The sequence below is a fragment of the Paralichthys olivaceus genome, chromosome 2, assembly GCF_024713975.1.
Source record: "Paralichthys olivaceus isolate ysfri-2021 chromosome 2, ASM2471397v2, whole genome shotgun sequence".
Taxonomy (NCBI): Eukaryota; Metazoa; Chordata; class Actinopteri; order Pleuronectiformes; family Paralichthyidae; genus Paralichthys; species Paralichthys olivaceus.
This window is the reverse complement of record NC_091094.1, coordinates 12,959,375-12,986,886: the sequence shown is the minus strand read 5'-3', so window position 1 is coordinate 12,986,886 and position 27,512 is coordinate 12,959,375. Positions and strand designations below refer to the sequence as shown.

At 40.2% G+C, this 27,512-nt stretch overlaps 1 protein-coding gene across 5 annotated transcripts in view; it reads right to left on the bottom strand.

The window, feature by feature from the left end:
• Positions 1 to 561: 561 nt before the first annotated feature.
• LOC109638595 (SLIT-ROBO Rho GTPase-activating protein 3-like) overlaps positions 562 to 27,512 on the bottom strand; it is a 31,246-nt gene continuing 4,295 nt past the window's right edge. Inside the window, exons 2-22 of one of the 5 annotated variants that reach the window (XM_020101648.2) lie at positions 23,598 to 23,793; positions 19,771 to 19,933; positions 18,186 to 18,248; positions 14,899 to 15,090; positions 14,484 to 14,612; positions 14,145 to 14,366; positions 13,930 to 14,031; positions 12,325 to 12,522; positions 12,147 to 12,231; positions 10,984 to 11,011; positions 9,639 to 9,741; positions 8,266 to 8,326; positions 7,308 to 7,385; positions 6,843 to 6,977; positions 6,641 to 6,746; positions 6,342 to 6,569; positions 5,752 to 5,825; positions 5,473 to 5,653; positions 4,585 to 4,731; positions 4,173 to 4,488; positions 562 to 3,147 (exon numbers count right to left, since the gene is read on the bottom strand). In XM_020101648.2, coding sequence (XP_019957207.2) covers positions 2,683 to 3,147; positions 4,173 to 4,488; positions 4,585 to 4,731; positions 5,473 to 5,653; positions 5,752 to 5,825; positions 6,342 to 6,569; positions 6,641 to 6,746; positions 6,843 to 6,977; positions 7,308 to 7,385; positions 8,266 to 8,326; positions 9,639 to 9,741; positions 10,984 to 11,011; positions 12,147 to 12,231; positions 12,325 to 12,522; positions 13,930 to 14,031; positions 14,145 to 14,366; positions 14,484 to 14,612; positions 14,899 to 15,090; positions 18,186 to 18,248; positions 19,771 to 19,933; positions 23,598 to 23,793 — 3,272 coding nt within the window. In that variant the 3' untranslated portion in view covers positions 562 to 2,682. Of the gene's footprint in view, positions 3,148 to 4,172; positions 4,489 to 4,584; positions 4,732 to 5,472; positions 5,654 to 5,751; positions 5,826 to 6,341; positions 6,570 to 6,640; positions 6,747 to 6,842; positions 6,978 to 7,307; positions 7,386 to 8,265; positions 8,327 to 8,468; positions 8,685 to 9,638; positions 9,742 to 10,983; positions 11,012 to 12,146; positions 12,232 to 12,324; positions 12,523 to 13,929; positions 14,032 to 14,144; positions 14,367 to 14,483; positions 14,613 to 14,898; positions 15,091 to 18,185; positions 18,249 to 19,770; positions 19,934 to 23,597; positions 23,794 to 27,512 lie in introns of those variants that run through there. The other 4 variants (XM_020101649.2, XM_020101650.2, XR_011245589.1 and 1 more) reach the window with 4 other exon arrangements.

Sequence of the window (27,512 nt, the reverse complement as noted above, 5' to 3'; positions counted from 1 at the left end):
TTCTGCTGACTGCCATTTTCTTTATTATAGTTTTTTTTTATACTTCAGCCGTCCATCAGGAACTCCATTCAAACGTTAAAATGTTCACCTCAAATTAGACATTATCTGATGTGTTCAGTTTTCTGATATATTTTTTAAAACATAAGGTCCAAAGGTGACGGTTGATAACATTTCACAGTTTGAGCCTTTGAGTTTTTTGTTTTGCTGTTTAACTCCCCTCATTGAGTTACAATTAATAGTTTTTATTAGTCACTTAAATACAGAGAAGTAAAAACAAAGGCAGCAGTTGAGCTCCAGCTTTTGCAGAAGGCCGTCATCTCATTGTCATTCCTTCAGAAATCAAGTATTTTGCTGACCAGTAGGTGGCACTGTAAAACCACTGTGCTCACTGTACACACCCTGTGTTGAAGTCAGACAAGGATGGATGACATGATGTGTGTAACCAGGAGTCTATAGCTTAATAATAAAGAATAATAGTTTTGCAGAGTTGATATTATTTGTATAGAATCGATGTTATATGTATATCTATTTTATGTGCTTTCACAGAAATGAAACAAGAAACATGTTGTGAGGCTTCATTTCTTTATTGTTTTGTTAATGTTTGTGCAAGGATAAGAATTACAAAAGAATCTACACACTAGATATGATAATATATCCTGTTTCTATCATACAATGTTATTTATACAAGTATCCTTTAGCAGTATGTACTGTATATATTCATTCAAATGTACCTGTTACACGTTAAAGATATATTGATCATTCTCATGAGACCGACAACAAAAAATCACCAACAAAAAAACAAGTTCATCCTAAAACACGCACACAGCCTGAAGTGACCATGTGTGATCTAGACATCACGTAAGCTTCAATGATACTCATGTGCTACATCATGTTTCTAGCAGTTTCATCAAAATGAAAACACAGAACCCACAGATGCAGCACCGTTCCCTGTTGTGTTTTTAAGTGACTTAGTCACTTGAATTGTAAGAGAAAGTTTTGCTTATGTGATTATCTTTTAATAAAGAGACATGTAAATATAATAAGAACATTTAGATCATTTTCATTGTTATTTCCATGTATTAATTACCTTAGGAGAGGTGTGTCCATAATAATTGTCAATGTTCTCTGTGAAAGTCTGGTTAACCTCTGCTGCTCACATATTCTAAGATGAATGAAAAGAAGAAAATAAAACTTTGGCTGAGTTAGTTTCATATTCTTGTCTCCTGCTGTCACACTTTAGAGGTATGTTTGGGAATTGGTTGCCAGCACTGACATGAATTAAACAGGATGAACTCATGTGTGGGTCTGTGTGAGTCAGAAAGAGGCACCATGTTGAGTGTGCTGCTGCTACCAGCTAATATAGCACAATCCAGGCTATTGGCTGCAAACTGACCAGATTGACAGTTGTACTAGAAGGTTTACAAGGACTTTCTTTTTATTTCTTTTTTCTTTTGCAACCTCTTACTTTCGAATTTCTATTAAGAAATTCTGTACGTGAATCTACAGAATCTTTAGGCGAGGGAAAGGATATTGGTGCCGCTCACTTTTGGGCAGGCTTTGTTTGCCTGCAGGTAAATAGTCTGTGTTAAGGGCGGAAAGGACGAGGAAAACATTGACTGAAATACATCAGCTATCAGCTCTTTGATTTATCTGCATTCGTACCTGTTTATAGAGATTAGTCAAAATGTTGTTTGGACCAAAAACACCCACAAAAAGAATCGCTGTTTATGTTTTGTGTGGAGAAACATTTGACTCGTGTGGATCTTCGGACTGCATATGAAGAACAAAGAAATAGTCTGTTTCATAAAAAGGATATCTAGATAGAATATCTCCATTTTGCTGAAATTATATGTAGAATTCTTGTATCATGTAAATCATGTATAAAATTGTTCTAATGGCATATCTTTATGTTTTAGAAAAGCATAATCCTTAACCATGACGATAAAACTGATGCCATTTATGTGTTGCCTTCAGCTTTTCAGTCTCAGTTCCTGCGTGACACAGTTTCTTTTAAATGCATGTGAACATACGCTGTATATTACCACTCAGGGACACCAGCATGAAGAGTCAGCATCTAGTGGCCATTACAAGAACTGCATTTGCTTATAATTGAGTCCACTGTTCAGCTCTGACTAGTGACACTGTGGGACGGGCTCTCAGAGGAAACGTCCTCATTATGACAGACTGCATGAACCACCCGCACAGAGTGGATGTCTACAGGATGTGGTGAAATATTCCCTTAAGTGTTCCCTCATAATGGAACAGAAAACCAGACACAAAGTCCGAGCTCATAATAGCGTCGTAATCTAATAACATTTCAATGAGATGTTCCATTGTCAGATTTCAATAAACAGAAGTATTTTCCAGTGCATCCCTTTTTTTTAATCCAGCATGGATATTCAGCACGGTACCATTCTAAGAAGTAATTCTAGTATATTTAAATCCTGTTTCTGTGTAATATATTTTTGTCAAAGAGTACATTGACTTGTCCACCAGCTAGTAAATGTGTGGGCAGAAACCAGCAGTAGTCGTCCTACGATATACAAGATTAGTGGTAATATTTATGATACACACTGGGTGTCAAAGTTTGTTTTGCTGTCAAAAAGAAGTGTAGGGGTGTGGTGGTAATCACAAGCACTCAGTATTCACAGTGTTCTTCATCCACTTGAGTTTGTGACAGAGCTACATGTTACCTTGCTTGTCTGAGGAGGAGGAGGAGGTTGATGGCGACGGGGAAGGAGCTTTGGGGAAGACCCTGTCAGTGGGGGTGATGCCTGGGCTGCCCAGACCAGAGGAGCTAGAGCTGCTGGAGCGGTGTGGTCCCTGCCCCTGTCCAATCACTGGAGCAGGCCGGACAGGTCTGACAGGCGGGGGCCTTAGAGGTGCACTCGGCCTGCGCACCGACAGAGCAGGTTTAAACGTGGTCATGGTCTCGGAGGAGGAGCTGCTGCTGCTACGTCGCTGGGCAGCATCAGGGTCCCGGATCACCATGGTGTGCAAGGGGCTGCCGGGTGGATCCTGGACTCCACTGGGGTGTTTGAGAGGTTCCAGAGTGTCCAGAACGACATCGGGGGCATGTTTGGCTACATTCTGTCTCTCCAGCTCCCGCAACTCGTGGAGAGCCGTATTCATCGTTTTCTCTATGTCCTGAAAAACATGAGAAAATATTTAAACTGATTTCAAACAATCTGTCAAGGACTGACAGAAAAACAGGTGTGACAGTGATGGAGAACACATTTCAGTCTATCTTTTCAAAAACTCTTTGACCACGACTGTATGTTTTCTGGTGGAGTAAAAAATTCTCTATATTTTTTAGTCCACCAGGAAGGTTTTGTCTTTTGTCTTGTGTGTAATGTTCTGTGTAATCTTTCAGCAACATAACACAAAGTAACTGCAAGGATTTCCATGAAGGGATGTGGTATGTGTCATGGATGGACCCAATACATTTTGGGGTGGATCCAATTGTTATTCACATTGTACAACAGTGCATTTTTCAACATTTTCAACATTTCCCCAGGGAATAATCATGGATCTTGACAAAAAATAATCAGGCACAATTAGAGAACTCATTCCTATGAGTTTGTGAAATTTGGTGCAGCCTGATTGAATTTAAGGCGACTGTTGGGCCTTGGCAGAGGTATGTGCTCTACTTAGTGCCATTCTAACTACTTATAGGTATCATCCCTTTGATATTTATTATTAATAAAATGCTTAATATAAAAGATTGTTCCTTATGGTTACGATACCTCTTCACATTCATATGTATCTACCAATGAACTCGTTAGCAACTAAAACAAAGTGTGACTTTAAGGTACAGTGTGTAGAATTTAAATTTTTTCATAAAAACTCAAAAGGTGTTTAGTTTGTCCAGTCTGGACTAATGTAAAAAACATGGCGGCCTCCGTAGAGAGGGTCCCCTCATTGTAAATATAAAGTATTTAAATATAAAGGGTCTTTTCTGGGGTAAAGAAAACTACAATTCATACAATTTAGATGAAACAAACTAGTGAAAACATCATGAGAATTATTCTACATTAAATTCCTGCCAATAGTTCCCTTTCACCTAAATCTTACACACTGGACCTTTAAGTATGGTGAAAGTATTAAAAAGTAATATACATTTTATTTCCCCAGACTACAGTAAATTTAGAAAGCAGGATCAATTTGCTGACCTCAGCGAGCGCTTCAGCTTCAAGAGCTTTGTGGTCTCCCAAACTCGCATGGCGAGTGGTACTGGGCGAAGAGCGTTGAGAGTGGCTGTCGATGAAGGCCTTCCTGTCTGGGTGGTTGATGCAGCCTGCACTGCCAAACGTGGTGAGGCGCCGTTTCTCGGGGCTGTCCGTTAGGCCCCTGCTGACAGCCATTTTGCGTGGGCTGCAGGGCCGAGGCATAACTCTAGGGGGCTGGTCTGCAGCTCTGGGGGGGCTGTGACTGTCGGCAATGTTCCTGTGGCGTGGAACTGCAGCTCCATCTGATCGCACTCTCACTCTAACAAAGTCATGAAAAAAGCAACAACAGGGATTCACACTTTGTCCTGCTTTGCTTGACTCTGAAAATTTGAACACTAGTTTAAAAAAACCTTACCTTCCTAAACCTGCTCCAAAGCGGTGCTCAGGTGTGTGTTCACAAGGAGACTGACGTTCGTTTCGGGATGAAGCTCTGTCATCACGGTGGGATCCACTGCTGGCCTCGCTATCGGTCCTCTGAAGGCTGTCTGAGAAAGCATCATCCCTAATGTGGACAGACAGCAGCAGACAATTGGTCATGATTAATGATCTCTGTCTCTGTCTTCAGGACAAGCTCTTATCGGATTTTACTGTGAGAGGCTGAACTTCCATCTCTCGAAGCAAACACACGATTCCTCGACAATCAACACTGTTGCCAAAAACATGTTATCACATGAATCACATTACTCATTCTGACAAAACTTATCACCACCACCAAACATAACAGCCACCACTTGGCAGAATCACTCATCTTCTTTATTTGGCTTTGATTTTCTTACCTACCCTGTGGTGCAGGAGAGGTTATTGGGTAAAAGGCCAAAACAAGTGATGCCCTGTCAAGTTACAGAAGAATAAAACACCCATCCTTACAGCTCTAGAGCTAGTTGGGGCCATTTGATTTGTTTTTCATCAAAGCTAATTACAATGTTAAAAACATGCAGGAAAAGGTGGTGGTTCATTTTATACTGATCTTGACTCACAGGGAGAGTAAGAATAGAAACACAAGTAATGAGTGGTTCAGACTCTGTGATAGAGAGAGGCTCTGAAATAATGTGATGATTTATTTTTGGGCTGTGAGTGTGAGTGTGAAATGGAGCGAGAGAATGGGGAAGATACGAAGCAAAGAGCTGGGTTGGAACCCACACTTAGTGCGGATGCCCCAATCATTTTTTAAAATAATTTAAATAATCATTTTTATCATGATTAACTTTTCATGGACTTCCCAGATTAAAGCCACTGCACTTACATGTCTTGCACCACGATGTACTGATGTGGGATCAGTCCATCCACACCGTTATGACGGCCCTCCCACCAGTCCTCAGAGGCTCGCAGGTAGAGCAGCAGAGATGCTCCCTTCTTGAAAGAAAGCTCTCGAGGACTCCGGCCCACGTAGTCAAACTTTGCTATGGCCTCTATCTGCTCCACCTCTGCAACACACAATGTGACACAACCCGGTTCAAGAAATATAAGCATTTCCTGTGTCTGTTCTTAGAGGTATGTTTGCAGAGTGTCATTGGTGATGCACCTTCATCACTAGTGTTTGGACCAGTACCATTGTCTACCTCATCAAGAGCTCCGGGCTCACTGTGGGGGCTTTCACTGCAAAATGAAAAAAATGTTATCAAGTTAGAATTAAAAAAGAAGACTGACACAAAATGTCTACTATGTTCATCTTAGATGTGAAAAAAAGTTTTTTCCCGAAGACCTATTCAATATAATCGTCTGCTTTAAAATGATGCTCGTCCTCTCCTTTACAGTATCAGTATATATTTATATAGAGAAGGATCTCATGAATGTTTTTTTACTGCTCACTTTATGTGTTAAACATAGATCATTGTATAAAATAAAAAAAAATACTAAATAAAAAATTTCATTATCTTACAATGAAATTCTTCCATTTACATTACATACATTGTCGCTATTTTTTTTATATTTATTTCCTTTTGAATACATTTCTAATTTTTCACATTTTCTCATGTTTATATTGCATGTTTGCTCATTTATTACTTTTTACTGTTCCAAATGTCACTATCACCATAGTGAGGCTAAGGCTAATCTAATCTCATTTTATCTTATCTTAGAACACACTCAGACAACGGCTTGTCTTGTAATTACCAGTACTCTTCCCCTCCAGCCATGCACTTCTCATACACAGGTCCCTCCAGTTCTCGCTGGGTTGGGTAAATGACCTCATGGTGGATGATAACCGTCTTAATGACCTCATTGACATGCGCTTGGCAGGCCACAGGGTCCTCGTCATCTGGTATGGGCATCAACGTGGGGCCAAAGCAAATAGCCAGGTTGTAGGGGTCCATCATGTTCTCGTCACTGTACTGGGAAAGACTAGAAACGACCGAGGCAGTGAGTATCACTATAAAAGCATGACATGTGAAATTTGTTACGACAGGACTCACTGGTTTAGAAATGCAAACAGGTATCTCATGACGATGATCACAGGCCGCTGAAGAGTCACAACTATCTGCTGAAGGTGATGAGCTCTTTCTGCACCCGGGTCGAGCTCTAAAAACATGAAAGAAACAGTAAAGAGCAGAACAACAACTCTTTAGCTACAGCAAATAAAAGCCTGACATTTTTCTGCCCTGAAGTGCGACTCACTGGTTGTAGATATGAGATCGAGGAAACGCTCTTTAGGGAACAGCGAGTTTTCCAGCCCCCTGAAGTAGAGCTTCAGAACGCCCGCCACAGAGTTGATGTCATGATCAATCTGATCATCCTCCAATGGATCCTCTCCTATAGAGAGAACATACATGAAAACACTCATTAATCATTGAGTGTTTGTGTAACTTGACACTGATGCAGCTTTTAAATGTGTATTTCCATTCGGGAGGTTAACATAAACAGTTGAGCAGTTATGTTTCCTCATTTATTATTACCCCAAGATTCTAATCCTATGTATTATGCATCTGAAATGGTTTACATGTCCATTACAGGGATACATGTGACACACAGGCTCTTTATTTGCACTTTCGAGCACTGTGGGAGAAACTGTGGCTTCTGTGGGGAATAAAATGCAATTTAAAATCAATCAAAGAGAAGATGGCCAATTCACTGGGAACTCACCTCTTTCAAATGCATTTTTAATGTCGTTGACTTCGACCTGGGAGCCGGGAACTCGAAATATACCTTGCTGCTGAAGACCTGAGAAGAGGCAGAGCCCACACACACACACACACACACACACACACACCCCCACACACCCCCACACACACACACACACACACACACACACACACATCATCTTATTAATATTATTGACTTTCTTACATTTATAGGAACAGTAACAGGTGGGTAATACTAAATTTGAAAGATTTGTAAAACTGTAAACATCACAATTACTGACACACCAAAGGCATTTACACACATACGCACATTTCAAAAACATTTTTTTTAATGTGTTTTCACAACATGCGAGTTATTTCCACCAAAAGACCAGAGCAGTCTGCACAGCAAGATATTTAGTAGAGAAGGTGTTAAGAAATTAAGTGAGCTCATTACTTGATGATTTCTTGACTAATTTGTCTTTCAGGTCAAAGAAATTTTTGGTGATTTGTTTTTTCATTTTCAGTTGTAAGAGTTTAGTTTTTGGGTCCGGCTGCATTCAAACATCATGAGAAATAAAGGACATTTTACTTTAAAACGTGGCCATTAAATAATCATTTAATAAATAATAGACCATGAAATGAGTTACTCTACAGTCACATTACAAACCAAACATTTTAACACAGAGAGATGACCCCTTATAAACATATTGACCTGTTTCTATAGCTAACAGTAATGCAGAAATGATGAGATGGTATGTTGACGTTTCAAACAATCCTATAACATATCAAATGAAGAACTAGAAAAAAAGTCACACTTCACATTAGGCTCTGTTATGTCCTAGTTCTTCATTTGATATGTTATAGGATTGTTTGAAACGTCAACATACCATCTCATCATTTCTTATACTTACAGTGACACTGAGTATTGTGAACATTACAGTGTTTTGAAAACATATATGAGCATGACAGGAACATACCGTACAGATTGATGTATCGAATGCAGCTCTCAACCACCACTGGAATAGGCTGCCCTGAGTCCTATAGTGCCAGAAAAAATCGAATTATCTCACGTAAATTAACAAAATAAAACAGAAAACAGAATTCCTGCAGGGTGTTATCATCAGAAGCGAGTTAGTTGCTAAATAAATTAACTTCACAGAGTTATGAGAATATTGTTAATCATGATTTTTTTTTTTAATATTATGTGCACAAAACAAACACAAAAACAAAGTGTGTATGTGTTGCAGCACCATGTATATTGTTATATCTACACATCAGGAATCCCAACAGGACAGAGGCACAGAAATGTTGGTTAGCATAACTGAACACAGTGTGATGATCCCGCCGTGCTACAAGACAGAGTACCTGACTCCTGGCACGGACATTCCGTCTTCCCCTGGGCACAGAGCAGTAAGGCACGTAGACAGAGGAAGAGAAGCAACAACAACCACAACAGGTTAGTGGGAGAGACAGATTGTACAGCTAGAGAGTGAGAGAGAGAGTAAGAGGAGGCCTAGCCTGAGAGAAGAGCCAAAGCATCAGTGCCTTGTGGGGTGAGACATGGCTCAGAGGGGAGTGTGTGGGAGGGAGGCTGCTACCCGAGACAACAGGGGTGGGGAAAGGTCTGTTTTGAAACACTTGAATTTGCAGTCTGCATTCTACAGATACAACTATTTTCAATTAATCAGCCCATTATTTTCTCAATTAATTGATTAATGTGAATTTCCTACAGCCTGAAGTGGCATTATTTTTTACCCCTGCAAAAGCTAAATGTATATCAAAAAATGAAAAGGAGAAAATCATAACGAGCTAGAAACCTGAAACTAGGTATTTGGTATTTCTGCCTGAGAAGTTATTTTAATTATTAATCAATTATTGAATTAGTTGCGTGTTGTTTTGTTGACAAATTATTTAAGCTCTACGGAATTCTGACGTTTATCTCCACTGCCATTATTGCACACACTATCTGCCTGCCCCTGCTTGATTGAGCATTAGAGTGGATGTAGCCATGTGTGCATTTGCATAGCCTAACGTGTCTGGTGCATGGCCAACTGACAAATATGAAGCCAAATTAATTCTGGAGGCTGCAGGGCTCACAAGAGCAAGACTGTTCTAAAGGAAAAATCTTCCACTGCTGTGATGCTTTTAGAAGAAACCCTCTTTTGGATTTTGGTTTTCCTGACTTGAAAGACAAAGTGAGGACAAGGCAATGAGCAAAGAGGAAAGTCAGTGCATGAGTGAGCCCACATTTGCGTAAAAGAGTGGTCAACGGCAAAAGAACCCCCCCAAGGACTGCTATAGCGAGACAGCTGAGCTCATGGAGAGACAAAGAGCACAGATGGGCTGATACCTGAATGAAGGCCTCCATATTGCCGTTAAACAGCTTATGGTTAAAATAGGAGCGAGGTCTAGACTTCCGCATTCTCTGGGGTTTAGGGGGAAGAGTGGGGGGCCTGGGGAGATGGTGGGGGATGTGTGGTTGGTACATGGTAAATATGAATAATAACTAGACATCAAAATACTGACATTCTAAAATGTTATTCTTGTCATTTCTTTACCAAAGTATTTTACAACAAAACAATTCAACTGAGTTTGGCAATGCTAATAAAGTAAATATAAAGTAAATCAAGTCCATAAACTAAATATAATGTCACAGCTAATGATTGATTAGCTTAGCTTAGCATAAAGACTGGAAACCACAGTTTGTAAATGCCACATTGTAGCTTCACTAGCCGCTTTAGGCTAGCTGTTTATCTCATAGACTGTATATGAAGATGGACGACATGACAGCTACCCAAAAGTGAAGCCAAAGTGTTTCATAGCCACCTTGGTGCCAGCTGCTGTATTGATCTTAAATCCCCTCTCCTCCATGTTATTGGATGGACATGTCATCGGTAGTTTCTGTCATTTATGGTTGCCTAGTGCTATTTTTTCCGGTGAGTTTGGTTTTAATGTTATCCGATGCTATAAAGAGAGACCAACTCGTGATTGGTCAAGCTTGTGTATTGGAGGAACCTAACTACTACAGCTCTATCCCCCAGATCGCTGCTACACAGAATCTGACTCCAAAGATGGAAGCATTCCGTGTATCTGGGTAATTTTGGCTTTATTTCTGGATAGTGGGAGGAAGTGGAAACACTTCATCCATCTTTACATTCAGTCTAGGGTTTATCCCTGTTTCCAATGTCTCTGAGCAAGAAAGCAAATAATCATGTTTCCAAAAATGTCGATCTTTAGATCAAGCTGCTACAGCAAACTTTATCAAAGTCAGTGATAATGGCTACAAGAAATTATCACACGGAAAATTCAATAATGATTTTACTGCATTTAATGAAATGTCCCAAAGATCGAAAAAAGAAAAAGACGAACCCTTGTATTTAATTAGTTATGAGCCTGCCTTGTCAATATTTGTTTTCTGGCTAATTTATCAATATCTTTTTAACAGAAAAACATCAGGACATTATCCATCTCACTGGCATTTCATTTATTAGTCCTAATATCATTTCTATCGATTAAAAGTAGGAAGAACACCTCTGAGCACCACTTACTATCCAAACAATTTTTCCACAAAGCAAAGTTGAGACTAAACTCCTATTCCCACACTGAGGTCTAATTTCTAACACAATCAGCAACACAGGAAAGATTTTACAGATGATCGCCTACTCTGTTCACTCTCATGTCACTGGACATCTTACCTTGTTGTTCCATATTCTGCCCTCTCCCCTAAAAGGAAAAACAGCAGAGAAAGAGACTAAATTAGTACACGCCACCTTTACAGTCACAGAAGTTAGCAGTACGGTTGAGTGCTGGCTGACTATACAGGGCTGGCAGATGGAGGAGGAAAGGGGCATTATGAGAAAGCGGCCTCTTTTCAGACAGGCTCACTGGGGTGAGCGCCATGGCTGCATTTGACTCACTGCCAGGCAGCGGTCATTTAGCGGTCACCCTAGAAACAGCACAAGAGCCCCCAGAAGGGAATGGCCTTCTCCCCGCTCCGCAGAGTGAAAATGCATCCAGGGGCAACAACAGAAAGAGGCTGTGGGAGCTGCTTTGTCAACTGTGATGAGCTCACGATATCTGCTCTACATTCGCACACTCGTCTCACTGTACACAAGCAAATTAAGGCCTCCACCAGTTAATCAAAAATGTTTGCTCAAGCAAAGCAGCTTCCAGCACAATCCTACTTTATGTTAAACACATTGATTCCAATCTTAAAGCAGAGGCACAATGTGATGGAACACATTCAGGTGAGGTACATTCATATTAAATAAGAAATAAACAAGCAAAGGATGGAACCCCTAGGTCATGCAGAGTTTTTTTTGTGTCTTTTCTACTATTTATTTCCAAAACTGTAAAGACTCTAAAACTTAAGAAGAACACTATTTTGTATTTTATATTCAAAGAAGGGATCTTGAAGGCACATTTCAGTACATCCTTATTCACCCCTTTTATGTCACTTTAATGTGCATTAAATATATATACACAAAAACATATAAATTAATTACAGCATGACATAGCTTTTAGGCACAGAAATGCCCATCATGAAATTTTGGTATTTTGTGGAGATTGACCTAAATTTGAAAGTATTTAAGTAAATGAAAGATCCACCGTAACACAAATGTGTATTCTATTTCTAAAAAATATGATACTGAATATGTACTGTAAAGCATTTCAGATGTGTGTGACTTGTTTCTGTTGAAGACATATATAAGGTATAGATAACACTTACTGCATATCAAAAAAATGTTTTAAAGTTTCTTCTAGTACTGGAGAAGGTTTTTTCTATTATTGACACTTTAACTGCACAATACAAACCATCACCTTCCACTCCACTAGTGTATAACACAAAAAGTCTTGCCTTCTCCAAGTGTCTGCTTCAGAAGGTCATGCTTGGCCTGCAGTTTGACTATGAGGTTGCTGCCATTCAAGTACTCCTTGTATTTCTGCAGATAAAGACATCAATAGTGAGCAGGGTTATCTGTAGTCACAGTGTACGCTCTCTGCTGCAGTGTGTTTGTGTTTGTCTGAGGACTCACAGTGAAGTAGAAGCCCTCAGTCTCTTGGTGATTGGCTCGTCTCTTGGTGACATTGGCCTTGCTCATGTAGGAGTCAGAGGAGGCCGATTTGACCGACTCTGTGGACTGGCTGTGCTGGAAGGCTTCTGATACATCGAAGTCCTCCACGGTGAGCATGTCCTGAAGCGTCTGCATCGTGGCATCGAGAGTCTTCCTCACCTGACACACGCACAGCGGGATGTAAAGATCATCCATTATTACAATACATTGATGAAACAGATATGGAAGGAGCTAGGTGACTCATATACATTGAAACTAAGAATATTGTAATTATACCTATATTTTCCAAATGCATTATCTTTGCAGTGTTACCAACGAGCAGTATGGTGTAAACAACCCTGCACAGTCTGAGATTTACATCTGCAGGCCATTTGCACAGCAGTTTGACTGACACACTGTAAACATAGTAATTAGCTTCCTTTGCATTACGCATCGTGACATGAAAGATTAACGATATTCCTTCTGTGTGAGGCACACAGGAAATGGAGTGTGCATTTCCATATTTATGACAGTCAGGCTCTAACACATCTTGTAAACCTGAACAGGTCTGCGTGAATCACAGTTGCCATGGTGACTCCAGGCATGCAGGCCAGCAAGCACGCTGGGGCGGCCCCCAGGGGAGACAGGACACCCCACAGGTCAGAGAGATTAAAGATGGAGGAAGCGAGTCTTTAAGAACAGCTGCTGGCTGTAACATGTTTGATAGTGAATGGTAAATGGTCTGTATTTACACAGCACTTTTCCAGTCTTATCAACACATTTACCTATTTACATACACATGGTAATTCACTGCTTCTACACGCAGTTCTTTTTTTTTTTCAATCACACACCATTCATACAGCCGTTAGGAGCAATATGCGGTTCACTTAGTTCGTACGGACTGAGGGAGCCAGGGATCGAACTCTAATGTGCAGACCATGTTACCCTGCAGCTTTAGATTGAGCAACATTCAAGCTTTAACCAAAAAAAAAACAAAAAAACATTCTCATTATAACTTGTGTACTTTGGTAGCTGCAGCTGAGTCTTTTCATCTTTTCATGTTGTCTGATCTGAATCACCATGCGACATCCAGTCATGCATATACAGTACGTGCAGTTGGATGATCTCAATGTTTCCTGCAATGTGTTTGTCATAGCATCATTGAAATGAATTAATATCAATCAAATGAATCATCCTTTAGACTAAAGGAGCAGATGTGTTATTTCATCCACATACAGTATTTAATGAGTGTGGCTTGTTTAGTTTGTCATCTGCTGACTACATTGGTCATGAGGTGGCATGCATCACTACCCAGGTGGTGGACAACATCAGCTAAACAATTTTCTCACAGAAAGCTTGCAGATGAATAATTATCCACAAAGGGTTTAAAATTATGTAATGACCCAAACACTAAAATTAACGACAGATTTATAGCTCAGTATATTTAGCCATCAGGCCCTCTCAGCGGAAAAGGACATGACTCTGAACAGCACATTTGCAGGGAGCTGGCTTCATTCCAAAAGGAAATGCTGACACTAGCAACCTCCAAACCGTTCGGGACTTGTGTGCATGAAGACTCTAACTCACCTCTTCATTTTCTATCTTCAGCGTGGCCAGGCGAGACTGCAGCTGGTGATGGCGCATCAAAAGCTCAGTCTGGACTGGCTGCTGTGCGCTCACCTGAACCACCTGGGATAAAAGAAAAAAAAGGACATTTCTCAGGAAGGGATTTAAAACATGATGAAAATATGAACTTTGACTGAGACTGAGACTTACAATCCCATCCTTCGTCAGTGACTCACCTCATCGCCCATGTGCGGCTGATAGTCAAAGCGTGCGGGAGGACAGAAAATCTGACTGTGTGTGTCCATGAACTTCAGCTTGTCTCCTCTGATGTCCATCGCATCTACCGCTCCTTCCAGTAAATCCAAACCCTCATGGCGAGAAGACTCCAGACTATACTCTGCGGACAGGTAGGTTCTCATGGAGCGTGCCAGGCTTGCATGGTAACCTAAGTCACAACACTTAGGACAAAATGTAGAACGAACAGTAGTTAGAAATCAATAAAACACCTCCAACTAAAACTGTAAATAAGCACTGAATTGAGGCAGGTCTTTATCGATATTTGCATTTTGGCTTACATCTATCATATCTGAGACGTCGTGGATGTAGTATTTGGCCACCAGGGCGTTGGTGGCCGCCAGATTGAGAAGATAGTCGTTGCGGGCCTTTGTACATTTCAGCTTATTTTCAGAGTACTTAGCTTGTCTCTAGGGTGAAAAAGAAAGAGAGGGTCACATCAGTGCAGGGTGTAAAATGGATTCCTAATGTACTCAAAGAATGCATCACAACAATAAACACATTTTATCTCATCAATCTTTATACATGACACTACACAGTGTAGAAAATGGGTTTATTATAGCTTTAACTACATAATCCATTTGAGAATATAGCAAGTGCTAGAATACAAGATGTTCAATATAAATGTACTTTCTATTTGTACTACTGGATAAAAGGCCACTATCATGTACATACAGTATGTCAATCAGAACAGACCTTCTCCTTCATTTTCTCCATCTTCTTCACAGAGCTCCGTCGCTGTGGACGCTCATCATGACCATAACGCAGCAGGCTGGAGCCTATGTCGTTGGACTTGCCGATGTGTTTCTCCTCCTGTTTTTCCGCCTCCTTCAGCTTGTTCTCAGCACTGAGACTCTCGGTATGGTACATGTGGTACGTCTTCATCACCTGAGAGAACATACATCACATTCAGCCCAGTATCAAGGGCATCAAAGTCAAACTAGCAAAGAGGACGGTGACTTTGAGGGGGATAAAAGTGATAAATATCTGATATGAATAACCAGTTAAGTGGATTCATTTCATGCTCTACACACACAGTACAGTCCTATACTATAATGTCAACCACCTAGGGGCCGATATCAATACAAAAGGTTTTTGAAACTACTTTCCAGTAGCAATATTTTTTCATTTTAGAGATTCTATGTGCAAAAACACAGGCTGAAATATTTCATTCAAATCTATTGCATTAAGCTGTATGTTAACATAAAGGTTAAAAAGTCATATGGGTAAAATTATGTCATGATCCAGTTCAATATTTTACAGACATAAACATAATCAATTACAAATTAGGACATTTTATGGATTGAAACTGAAAGTATTTCATTGCTAAACAGCTGTTTCAACTAGTGTTAGTGCATTTTTATACACTAAGTAAACTGACCATCTTTTGTCTTCTGAAATAAAACAGTTTTATACACAGCCAATATAACACACATTCCTAATGGCATTAGCTTAAATTAGTTATTGAAGGTGTGTACGACTTTGATCATTTATACTTCTTTCCGAGGACCTGTTCAGTTTTACATTGTGCAATGAATGAATCTCTGAATCTCACTTTTTGTCATTTTAGAGTTAAACGTTATGTATTGAAAGTTACAATTATTTCAATATATAATGTGTAAAATAGTCTGTTCTCATACATAATCCTACTTGTTTAAATCATTTGCAGTATTACAAATAGTTTGCAGATGTATGATTGATTTTAAATCCACTCAATCATGTTAAATTTAACTAAAATAATTAATCTCATATAATCCCTTAATTTTATTTTTCATTACACATGCAAATATTAAGAAGTGTAGTTTCCTCATCATCAGCTTTCTGAACTGTCCTGTTTGATTTTCCTCATCACATCATTCCAGTAAGCAACTGTACCGTATGTTTACCTGGTTTCATAATTCTCCAAATATAAACTAAATTCACACCTACTAATCATTTTGCTGAAGCTTTACTTAAAAGAATAGCTTCTACATGTTCAACCTAAACATCCTCAACATCGTTCTAGTTCCCTGGCAACCGTGACAGGAATGGACGTGCAGAGGACAGTGAGATGGATCAGGAGGAGGACCAAGGTTACAAAGAGACGATGCGCAACCTCTCTGGACGGGTCTTTACCTAATTTTGCATTACATGATTGTCAAACAAATTATACAAGTCTAATCCAAGCTATATAAATGTATTAAACCCAAATCTGTCCAGACTACAGCTATTTCTTATACCGTGTGTGAAGGAGATGCAGACAGGCTTTTAATAATGGATGAAGCAGAGAGAGGAAAAATCAATATCGGTAAAGCAGTAAAGTGCTGTATAATGTTACAACATTTCTCATGTGGTTCAAACCATGTGAGTATTTCTACTTCAAATCTATTTGTGAATTTGCTGCACATCCACTCGTCTCAAATATGATTTTAAGAGTGTGAGTGGCGAACATCCACTGGCATTGTACTGCAGTTAAAATGTTATTTCGACATCACGTTATGTTTTGGGAGTTGCTACCTTATCTCTTTTTTTTAACGTTAACAAACATGAACCAGGATGGAAAATGCTATGTTTGCAAAATTCACACATCATATCAGCAATGAGCTGCTCTAGGTTTGTCTTCACGTTTTCCCCTACTTCAAATATTCCGCTTAAAAGATCATGGATTGCTAAATTTTGGAGTGATAATAGTTTGGGATCACAATAAATTTCCCAGCACAATGATACATGTGTTTTTTTAACAGTCAATAACATAAGGCATTGATTAGATGGGCAGAATGTAGCTAAAGGTGGAGGAAGGGAGTGCACACTGAGGGTGTAGAAAATAATGTGAGGTAAAGCCATTAGTTTTCATTTACATTTTAGAACCAGTATATTTTATATGTTGGTTCCAGAATAATTGTACAATCAGTTTTGACGGGACTGAATCTAAAAGGTGGAGAGACATGCAGCAAGGGGCCAGAACCAAACCTGCGGCTCCTGCAGAGGACTCAAGTCTCAGTACATAGTGTTTGCAATAGCTCACCCAGGTGTGCCACAAAATATCTTTAACATCTATGACATAACATAAAACTTTAGAACTGCATTAAACTGCAGTCATGTCCATTTGATACACCTGCAGCTCTGCTGCTTGCTGTGAGAAACTCATCGGATTAAACATTTTAAAACTGCACTTCATCTTACTGTTTGTTTTTAAGCATATCAACTCATTCTTTGCAGAGATTAATTGTTGAAACATAGCTGCAGATCATGATCTCACTGAACAGAAAACATCCAGAAGGAAGCACTCTGTTGAGCTGTGTCCCACATAGACCAGATGGTATCACTGCATCAGTTCAGCTTCTTCAGCCACATTAAGAAGAGGCATCAGCCCTGGACAAAGATGTCTGTACTGCCACACAGGCCACTTCTGCTTGTTTAATGTCAGTGCAGTTTGAATGTTGTGTATGAGGGTGCAGTATATAACAATGGACAGATGTGCTGGATAACAGCGGCGATGTTTGCTGTGAGCTCGGTGCACCGCTGCAGCACAGACTGCTGAGTCTTGCTCAAAGCACAGCCAGAGGGCAAGAACGCTCTCCCCTTCAGCTGATGAAGAAATTCACAGCAGGAGGAAGAATGCAAATGTCGTCCTTTCACGACCTCGGGAGAAGAAATGAATGACCTGTTACAGACTGCACTGCTGATAAGGCATATCTGCCGAGAGCAGTGTCAGGCCAGCTGCTTCACAGGTTACAGGTTTAACTCTGAACTGGAATTACATTCTCACCATTGGAAGCCCAAAAATGAGTATTTTGAGGTTACAGTGATGTTAATATGTGACCTTCGAGCATAACAAGCTCTCATCAGTTTACCCTTGAGTCCTAGTGAACGCCTGGGCAAAATTTGAAAAGTTGGAATCTCGGAAAGACCAGTTTTAGGATTGACGAGCCACAGGCAGCAGACGGGGGAAGGGAAACAGACAGCCTTGTATAGACACGTGAGAAGGGACTTGTTTAACTCACCGTGTAGAGCTCGTTGGTGACTTTCACTAACTCTTCGTGCATTTGCACCCCGATGTCTTTGCTCTGTAATAGGAGAAAACAGGTGACACTTTCAAAAGTGACAATAAAGGATAAAGGCAGGTGTTCAAACATCTACGACAAAAAACTGGGTTATTTAGTAGAATTACCTTCTCACAAATAAAAAGCTTGAAGGTTATGCCAGATATATTTTAAATGGAAGGGATGTCAGCAGAAATTGAAATGCTGTCATTATTATCCTGCACCAGAAAAGATCTAATACAATGCACGAGCAGACAGAAATAGAACCGCACAGTAACTGCAGAACATTTCCAACTGACTGGGAGCCTGAGCTCAGTTACATGGACTAAGAGCGAGTGATGAATTGAACATGTCCCGTGACAGGGCTGGTAGCCCAAGAGCAAGAACTGGGGCCAGTGGAGACTGACCCAGGAAATCTTGGTGAGGGGATGTGGAGCGACGCATGGGCCAATCAATCCTGTGTTCTGACACCTCTAAGAGACCACTTGTCAAAACAGCAACTTTGCATTTTCACGTGTGACAAGACTTAAGCTTGAGCACACACTGAACATTTAAACTTTGACTTAACAAAACATTCGACTGATTCATTCCTTTCCCCACATGTTTAGATGAATAACAATGAGTCTGCTCTGCAGCTGAAGCCGGATGCTGCAGCATAACAGGATTATTGTTTTGGAGAACTTTGTCACGATTTGAGCAAACTCCTTGCAGAGGGAAACAGTTTTTTTCCGCAGGCGGTTATTAGTCCTGTTCTTCACACTGGCAGCAAGCCATCCCGTTCTCATTGAGGAGCCCATCGTGACAGTGCAGAGCCCCCTAGAGGGCATAAATTACTGACTCCTGCTGCTGTCAAACGATACTGATCTAAGATCCCTAAGGCAGATTCTTCATCACAGCCCCTGAACCACTGGCACTCTGCTACTTTAATATGTACGATGCATTAACCACATTCCTTACGAGATATGAGACTAAAACTGAGACACAAACTTAATCTGTGTTGTTGAGAATTTGAACAAAACCAGCTAATTAAAGGATGGGGGAAGAGGTTGGGTGACACGAGTGATGAGGTGTAAAGACCATCAGATAAAGGTTGCCGATCTAAATAGGGAGCAAACTAAGCATGATATTGAGAATGACATTGCACATGATGGGAGAGGTTAAAGTGAGACATGATCGCCTCAGAACAGTAAGGCTGACGTGATGCAGGTAAAAAAAACCTCAGAGGAGGATAAATCTGATAACCAGCTTTACATCTGAGTTATGATGTAGCTTAACAAGCACAAAGTGAATGATAGTGAGATAGTGAGAGAACTCCTTAAATATCATTAGTCATGTGAAAAGACAACGACACAGAAAATCTAATCTCACATTGTCGGTGTCAAACATTGTGTCAGATTAACCCTCTGAGTAAATATGCTGCATGAGAACCACACAGCATAGCATCAGGGGCATCAGTCATGCGATTTTGAGCAGATGATTTCTGTGACTGTGCGCATTAGTGACGGTCAGGGTTACGTGCCCTCGTCCATTTAATTCCAATTCTGACCTTTTTGAAAAGTCTGATGACATCCTCGCCCACGTGTGCCAGACGGACAATGACGTTGTTGTTGTAGATGTCGCTGAGCATGGCGTGGTCTCTGCTCTCCCGTCTGGTCTGGTCCAAGACCAAATACCAGCAGTTAACAGTGGACAGCAGATTCTGGTCCTTTCTGAAAAACAGCCAAGGAAAAATTGTGTTAGCATTAGTTTAGCGTTGCTGCTTTAAACGTTTGTATCATGGACAAAGATATAAACACTGGTAAATTAAATAAGCGATTTTTGTTTGTTGCGTGTAGACCAATGAATCTGCAATATTCACAGCATACAATACAAGTCCCACAAACAGGCAGCAGAAACTAGATGATTCTCTTTTTTTTATTACTGTCTCTCAATAAAAATGTAAAAAGCCTCTTAAAGGTACAGTGTGTAGAATTTAGAGAAATCGAGTGTTGAAATGTCATGTTGCAGCTGAACACCCCTCACCTCACCCTCCCCTTCCAAACACAAAAAAGAACCTGTGGTAGTTTCAGTTGTCATAAAAACATGGCAGCGTCCATAGAGAGGGTCCCCTCGATGTAAATATAAAGTATTTAAATATAAAGTACTTAAATATAAAGAGTCTTTTCTGGGGTACAGAAAACTATAATTCATACAATTTAGATGAAACCAACTGGTGAAAACATCATGAGGATTATTCTACATTAAATTTCTGCCAATAGATCCCGTTCACCTAAATCTTACACACTGGACCTTTAAGTTCTAAACATGGCAGCTGTTTTAAATCAACTCTCATGAAGTACCGTGGTACTTGAGCATTGGTCGGTAAAACGTCTGAACTCGAACATGAAGCAGGATGAATTCTATGAACTGTACCAGCTCTGGGGCTTTATTTCATGTTAGAGGTCAAGAGGTCACTGCACATGTGGCGAGGTAGCAGGAAAGAAAATGAGGCAGAACACACACACACACACACACACAGACACCAAACACACACACACACACACACTGACACGCACAGAAGGCATGCTGGCTGCACTTGCTTCGTTGCTCAGAGGAGCATGTGAGTTCAATTATCCTCACACCAAAGAGTTTGTTTGTCTTCTTCCTTTCGTCTGGTTTGGTCTTTAGAAAACATTTTCATGTTGTTCCAACAATTGTGACAGAAATATAAAAAAATGCTGTATCATATTATTTTTATACACAGCCATCTTAAAAGCTGCTATGTCATGCTGAGATCAAACTCTGACTATTTCTCCTTTAATCACTGCTGAACGCAGAAAAGTGAAGCTGCCGTAAATGATTTTAACACTTGCATGTCATGAAGTGGACATTCAAAAGACATCTAGAAAAACATATCTGATGATTTACACCAACGGTATATTTATTATTATCATTTTTTTAATTAAAATAATAATTTGAATTGGTATCAAGAGTGCTGGTCATCCACATTTCTGTCTGCATTTTGTTTTTATCTTTTAACGCTTTGAAAGAAAAGAGAAATGAACAAGCTATTCCTATAGGCCCTCATTTCCCACCAGAGCAGGTGTGTTTGATCCAGGACGTTGGATGCCAGGAACCTTTAAATGTTTGGCTGACGGCAGCTTTTGAATGAGAATAGAAGTGTTCAGGATACAGAGGAGTTGTTGAACTGTTCACAGACGATGACAGAACAAGGTTTCTTACCTGACAGCCATTAAAAAGAACAATACTCATTTCATGACAAGGTCACTGCATTGCTGCAACGCTCTATAGTGAACTGATGATTAGAACCAGACTGACATGGATTTTGGGGGCGAATGCCGATACTGATATAAAGAAGTAAAACATTTTTTATTCTGAAATATATATTAAAAAATGAGCCAATGGTTTCTAAGATGTCGTTATCAAACCCTTTTTATAAAAACATGTAATTGAGGTTTGAAATTTGAACAAATGTAACCGTTAACATTGTTTTGAGTAAATAAATATAAAACACAGCTATAACCAAATTTAACATAATGCACATCTTTTCTAGCATCTTTGTCAACATTGTATTGATCATTGTAGACAACTAAATAATAATAATCATAATAACAAAATAACAACGTACTACAGTGTAATATGGATACACTGAATAAAAGTCAAAGCTTATTCATTCTGTAAAATATAATTATATTTATGCATATCTGCAAACATAAACACCGATATTGACATATGTCTATGAACGACTCTTAAACATAATTTTATCAGCCAAGCAATAAATCAATCAGGATCAACTGATGATACTTTAAAACTCTTCATCTCTAAACTACTGTACAATATGTTGGATTTAAATTGGCTTTTCAAACAGTTAAGAGGACCACATTGTCTATAATCACATTTCTGCTGCAGCCACTCTATCTATTTTATGACTTGAAAATGTTCCCTGACAATCTCCTGCCAACCCTTTTATTAAATCTGACACCAGAAATTAAAATGTGAAAGGTTCACGGATAAGAAAGAAGGACACTGAGGTTTTTGCTGTTAAAGAAAAAGAAAATTAAATGTGTCTGAGAGAGAGTGCGGAGCCAGTTCTGAAACTCAAGGAAAGAATGCAGCGTGGGATCATTAATGATACAGACATAGTTGGTCCACTGGAGTCGGTGAGTATGAATCCAGTCACTGACAGACAGTTAAAATGACGACCATTTAATGTGACGGGGGAGAATCTGGGACACTGGGGTGAGGGGAGAAGTCATGCAATGTGAGTCTCTTACAGGGGTCTCCCTTTGAGGGAATGCTCCACTTATCAATGTCCCCGTGACGGGAGCTCTCCGCCATGATTACGATTTATGTCCAATTGGCCGGAGAGACTGAAAGAGAGACAGGAAGACTACTGAAGAAACCAATGTGTTTATTACGCATGACTTGGGCAGTCAGGTCATATGAAAGAGTGGGCAACTGAGTACATACACATATTTTCTGTTGTTTAATACTTTGTATAATCATTTAATTTCCAACACTGGTCATCCAATAATACTATGGATGAGAGTAAATTAGAGTAAGAGTAAATTATTCAAATAAAATGTAATTTGACAATGAGTCTTCACCCAAGGTCCATGTTTTTTTTTTTAATTGCTGTCTCTGTGTTACAACCAATTAACGGTTTCGAAGGGGGTGGATCCTATTTTGCTTGTGTTTCATGTAAACAAGCCACTCATATATATAAGATGTAAACTGGACATACTCTGTCTCATTCCTATTATTTCTGGTTTCTGATTCATTCCACATCCACATGAGCAGCATTTACAATCATAACATGATCCAAAAGTCACAGTGGGCTCCAGGCAGCTCAGAGCATGTAAGAAGCAATACCTCGATATGCTGCAGGGTGTGTTTGCTTCACCACCACACAGTTAAACAACAAACAGTTAAAATAAGCAACGTCAGTCTGAGAAGCCCCTGTTGTTCCTCTTCTCAGACTCTAAACAAGCTGATTTATTTTCTGTGTCCATTGACAATATAAGAGTTGTTGGACAGCAATCTCGTGTTAAGTTGTTTGAGAATGGAAATGACAGCCACAGAAAAAAGATGAGGGGGGGGGGGTAAAGAGTCTGACCTAGATGGGAGACACACAGCAGCCTGAGGCCACAAGCTTCCTTCGCCCTGGCTTCATTTCAGGTCATTTCTTCTGCCTTCATCCCTCTTTCCCCTTTGTGTTGCTTATCCCTCCTTTTTCTTCCTGTTTGCCTTTTTACCATCTCAGCATTGTACAAGTGATCAGCGTGAAGTTTGAAATACTTGACAGTTGTTTATCCGTCAAATACACTTGATGCAGGCACCCGCCAGGTGCTTAGCAAACAGACAAGAACTCACTTGAAGTGCTGGTGCTCTCTGGAGGTGCGGATCTTGGCGGAGTAGCGCTCAGCTAGTTTGTCCAGGCCTCTGGAGTACTCGAGCTGGAGCTCTGCTTTTCGACGGAAGAACTCCTGCAGGTCCTGCAGCAGCTGCAGCCGGGACTCGGACTGCTGCTCCAGACAGCGGAACTGCTCCACCAGCTGGTTACGGATCTCTGCATATCAAAGAAGGGAGACCACCTTCAGAATAAATAGAGCCTCTCTGGGGGAGTGGGCTTACACGCTGGGCCTCACTTCTGGCTGCCAAACAGTGCAGCAGGTCAGCTTTTAACCCACACTGCTTTAGCCATGAATCAAGCAGAACATACAAATATGTGAGGACACGGCCAGGCCAGCACAAGCAGTAATAAAAGAACAAAGTCATCATAATTGGATAAAACTGTTTGTCAAAGTGCATTTGTCTGTTGTGTGTGTCTGTGTGTGTGTGTGTGTGTGTGTGTGTGTGTGTGTGTGTGTGTGTGTTTGGGAGGGAGGGAGAATGGGGGGTGTCTAAATGCTGGGGTAGCACACGTGCATATGAGATGCATGTCTGATGATTGTAGCAGACAGGACGGAAAATATAAAATAGGTCAGCTTCTCAAAATGCATTGTGCTGAGCGGGCCTTCAGAGAAGTTTGGCTTGAAAAAAAAAGAAAAAAGAAAACAAATTGCCGGCATTCTTCCGATTAAAAGATCACTATGGTTTTGTGCTTATGAGGTTTGGAAAGTTGCTGAGAGTCTGAGACTGAGGAAAAATTATGTTTTGCTCAACATTTTGAAAATTTGGACGGTATGTTACTTATAGAGATATTTTATAAATACAGAAACAAACCATCAACATGAAATAATATCTATGATAATAATACATAATCATTCTATAGAATATAACAAATTTAATAAAATATGCATTTAAAAAAATATATAAAATAAATATTCCATCTGCCCCTTAATCTGCGCTAAAATTAAAAAGCTACTGAACACATTCCCACTAAACATGGTAGAGGGATTGGACCTGGACCTGGACAATCAAATTGGTTTCTGACACACTTTTTTGAAGTCCTCTTCATATGCTATCAATAAATCAAAATATCTGGAAAAAAGCAGCTGTCTGTGGCCCTTGCAGGACTGTAATAAACATGACCAATCATTTCATTCTGACCAAATGAAATGACTGATCATGATTGGCTGGTGTAGCCTGCTCTTGCCAGCATTCCCAGGATAACCAACCCTACCTTTAAGAGGCAGATCCAGGATGTTTGTATAACAAATACATTTTTTAGGTCGTCAGACGACCCCCTTTTCTATCTTATAATTCTACTATAGGAACTAGACATGCATAAGATTGCTCGACCTTGGCGGAGGTACTCTACTGAGAGCCATTCTGGCTGCTTTTTTCTTCTTCTTCAAAATGACCACATATAAATAATGACAGGCTCCCTCCTGGACAGCCTGCATTATTACCTTAGTTGGCTGTTATTGAAAACCTTTGGGGTTCCAGGTGATAAACACGTCCAGGGAAGTAATAACATCACTTTTATGGTTTTACATTAACACTAAAAAGAAATACAGATCACATTTTATTTCATCTATATACTGTTTATTGCAAGGCGGCCATAAATCCAGTGGCTAAGTGGCTGCTGAATGTGTGGCTGCAGATCAAGTATAAATCAGAACCAAAGGCTGAGTGAGTGATATGGTTGAATTAAGTTTCATGATATTAATAAATGTCCGTTGCATTCTGCATATAAATGTATGCAATGTGGATTATACATACTCACACTGGGGGTTAAACAAAGCTTCTCTCTCTCTACAAGACAATAAGAAGCATTTGGCCAACATTGAGATGGCTGAAGACTCCATTATGACAGACTGTTTCAACCATGCATATGATTGCTGTGCACTGAAAGGAACTCAGTAGAAGTTTATCAATGGAAAAGATGGCCCGGTGGAAGAAAAGGCCCTTTTGTTCACTTCTAAATGCTGTTTCTGTATGTGGAATAAAGGATTTCAAAAATGCCTCCCCCGTCGTCTGTGAGTTTGCGAGTCAAAATATGAATGAAGGAGCAAGAAGGAGAAAGAGAGAGAGTAAATACGTAGTCCCTTGCTGAGACGTACCCCTCATGGTCCCCATAGTGGCCCAGTTGCCTGGTAACATGCCTCTGGAGGCATCTCAATGGGAGCAGGCCAGTTCCCTGTTCTGACAGCAGTCAGTCTGTTAAGCATAATGGCCAAGACAAGGGCAACTTTCTTGGCTTGGAAATACTCAGTAAACAGCCTCTGCTGATGAGCGAGGCCACAATTAAGTTCAAAATAGGAAGAAATGCCACTCCGACATCTGTCCGTACCGAAATAGACCAGAACGACATAATTTGTTGGCCTATGTGACTTTGATCATTTTTAATTACATTTTGACAGTATAACAGAATGAGCAGACATTAAAATGAGCAAATCTAAATTGATTTAACTGCATAATTTTATCAGTGAGATCAACATCAAATAGGCTCGTGATATTTGCATTCACTCTCCTGTGAGCATGTTATTTTTAGAACTTAAATAGTTACTAGAGACTGTGCAATACTGCACTACATTCAATGAATGATTCAAGCCTTTGCAGAGTAATGCATAATATCAAGGGAGCTGGCGAGGAGTTCCAATGTATAATACACCAAGAAGTGAGCATCATGAGGTGGATGCAGTCAATATTTATAATCTGCATTTTTATTGATCACATAAGGGTAAAGGTTTCCTTTCAGTGACTACAGCGAGTCACATGTCACACCAGGTTCCCTGCCTCGGGAACAGCGTGCAGCTAAAATGAATAAAATGTTCCACGCCCAAAGGCTTATGGAAATCCCACTGATGGGGCTTTACCCATTTGCAATGTTTATTTTTCTCTAAACCCATGTGGTTAACATCCCGGTCTGTTCTGGTGACTTTAACAAGCATTTTGGGCATAAATTAATGGCTTCCAGAGACCTGAAGGCAACAGAGTAAGATGAGGACAACAACGCCTCTAGATGCCATCGTCCGTGTTGTGATTGAGCAGTGGTCTATTGTTGCACAATAGTATGATGCAGATGTTTATGCTATACATGTTAAATGTTATGTTGTAGATTTAAAGGTTATGGAATCTATAAATATAAGTAAAGAAAATCAGCCTATATATCGAATGTCTCTCAACTGAACCAAACATTGACTTCACCCAAATCATTTTGTCATGATTTATGGTTTATCCCTAAGAAAGAGGAAGTCCCTGTCTCAGCTAGTTGACCTTGTGTTTTTCCCTGCAGATTCAAAAAGACAAACGTCCACCGAGCAATTTCAAACCAACACATCTGACATGTACAGTAATGAAATGTGTGTGTGTGTGGGGGGGGGTAACATATTGGGTTGCCTTGCAGGGTTTGCTAATTACGCTCCTGCGTCACTGCAGCAGAGAGCACCAAATATCACATAGTGAGGAGTCATTGTCACCACGGCAGCCTGTTCAAACTAGCCTATCACAGCTCTCGCAGTGGCCAGCAGCGGTCTCCGGGGCTGTCTGCAGTTAGCCATGCGTGGCTAGTCTCATGTGGCCTAACCCAGACTGACACGTTGACATAATTTGGCACAAATCAAGGTTGTGTTCTGTGAACACTTGTCTCCTGAATGCATTAATGAACATGGTATGTCTCTACAGTCTATTTGCTTGAGGTCCCATCTCTGCAGAAAAATTTGCAACAAGGATGGGCATCAGTGTTTTTTGCTACCACAGGACAGGAAGATCCAGATGTAGTGGGCAGGATTCCAAACCCTTTTTTTTCTCTTTGATTCTCAACTGTGATTATGAATCTGTCAGCCCAGCAACACATTATGTCTCATAGGCTACATGTTGCCAGGACACGGGCAACAAAGG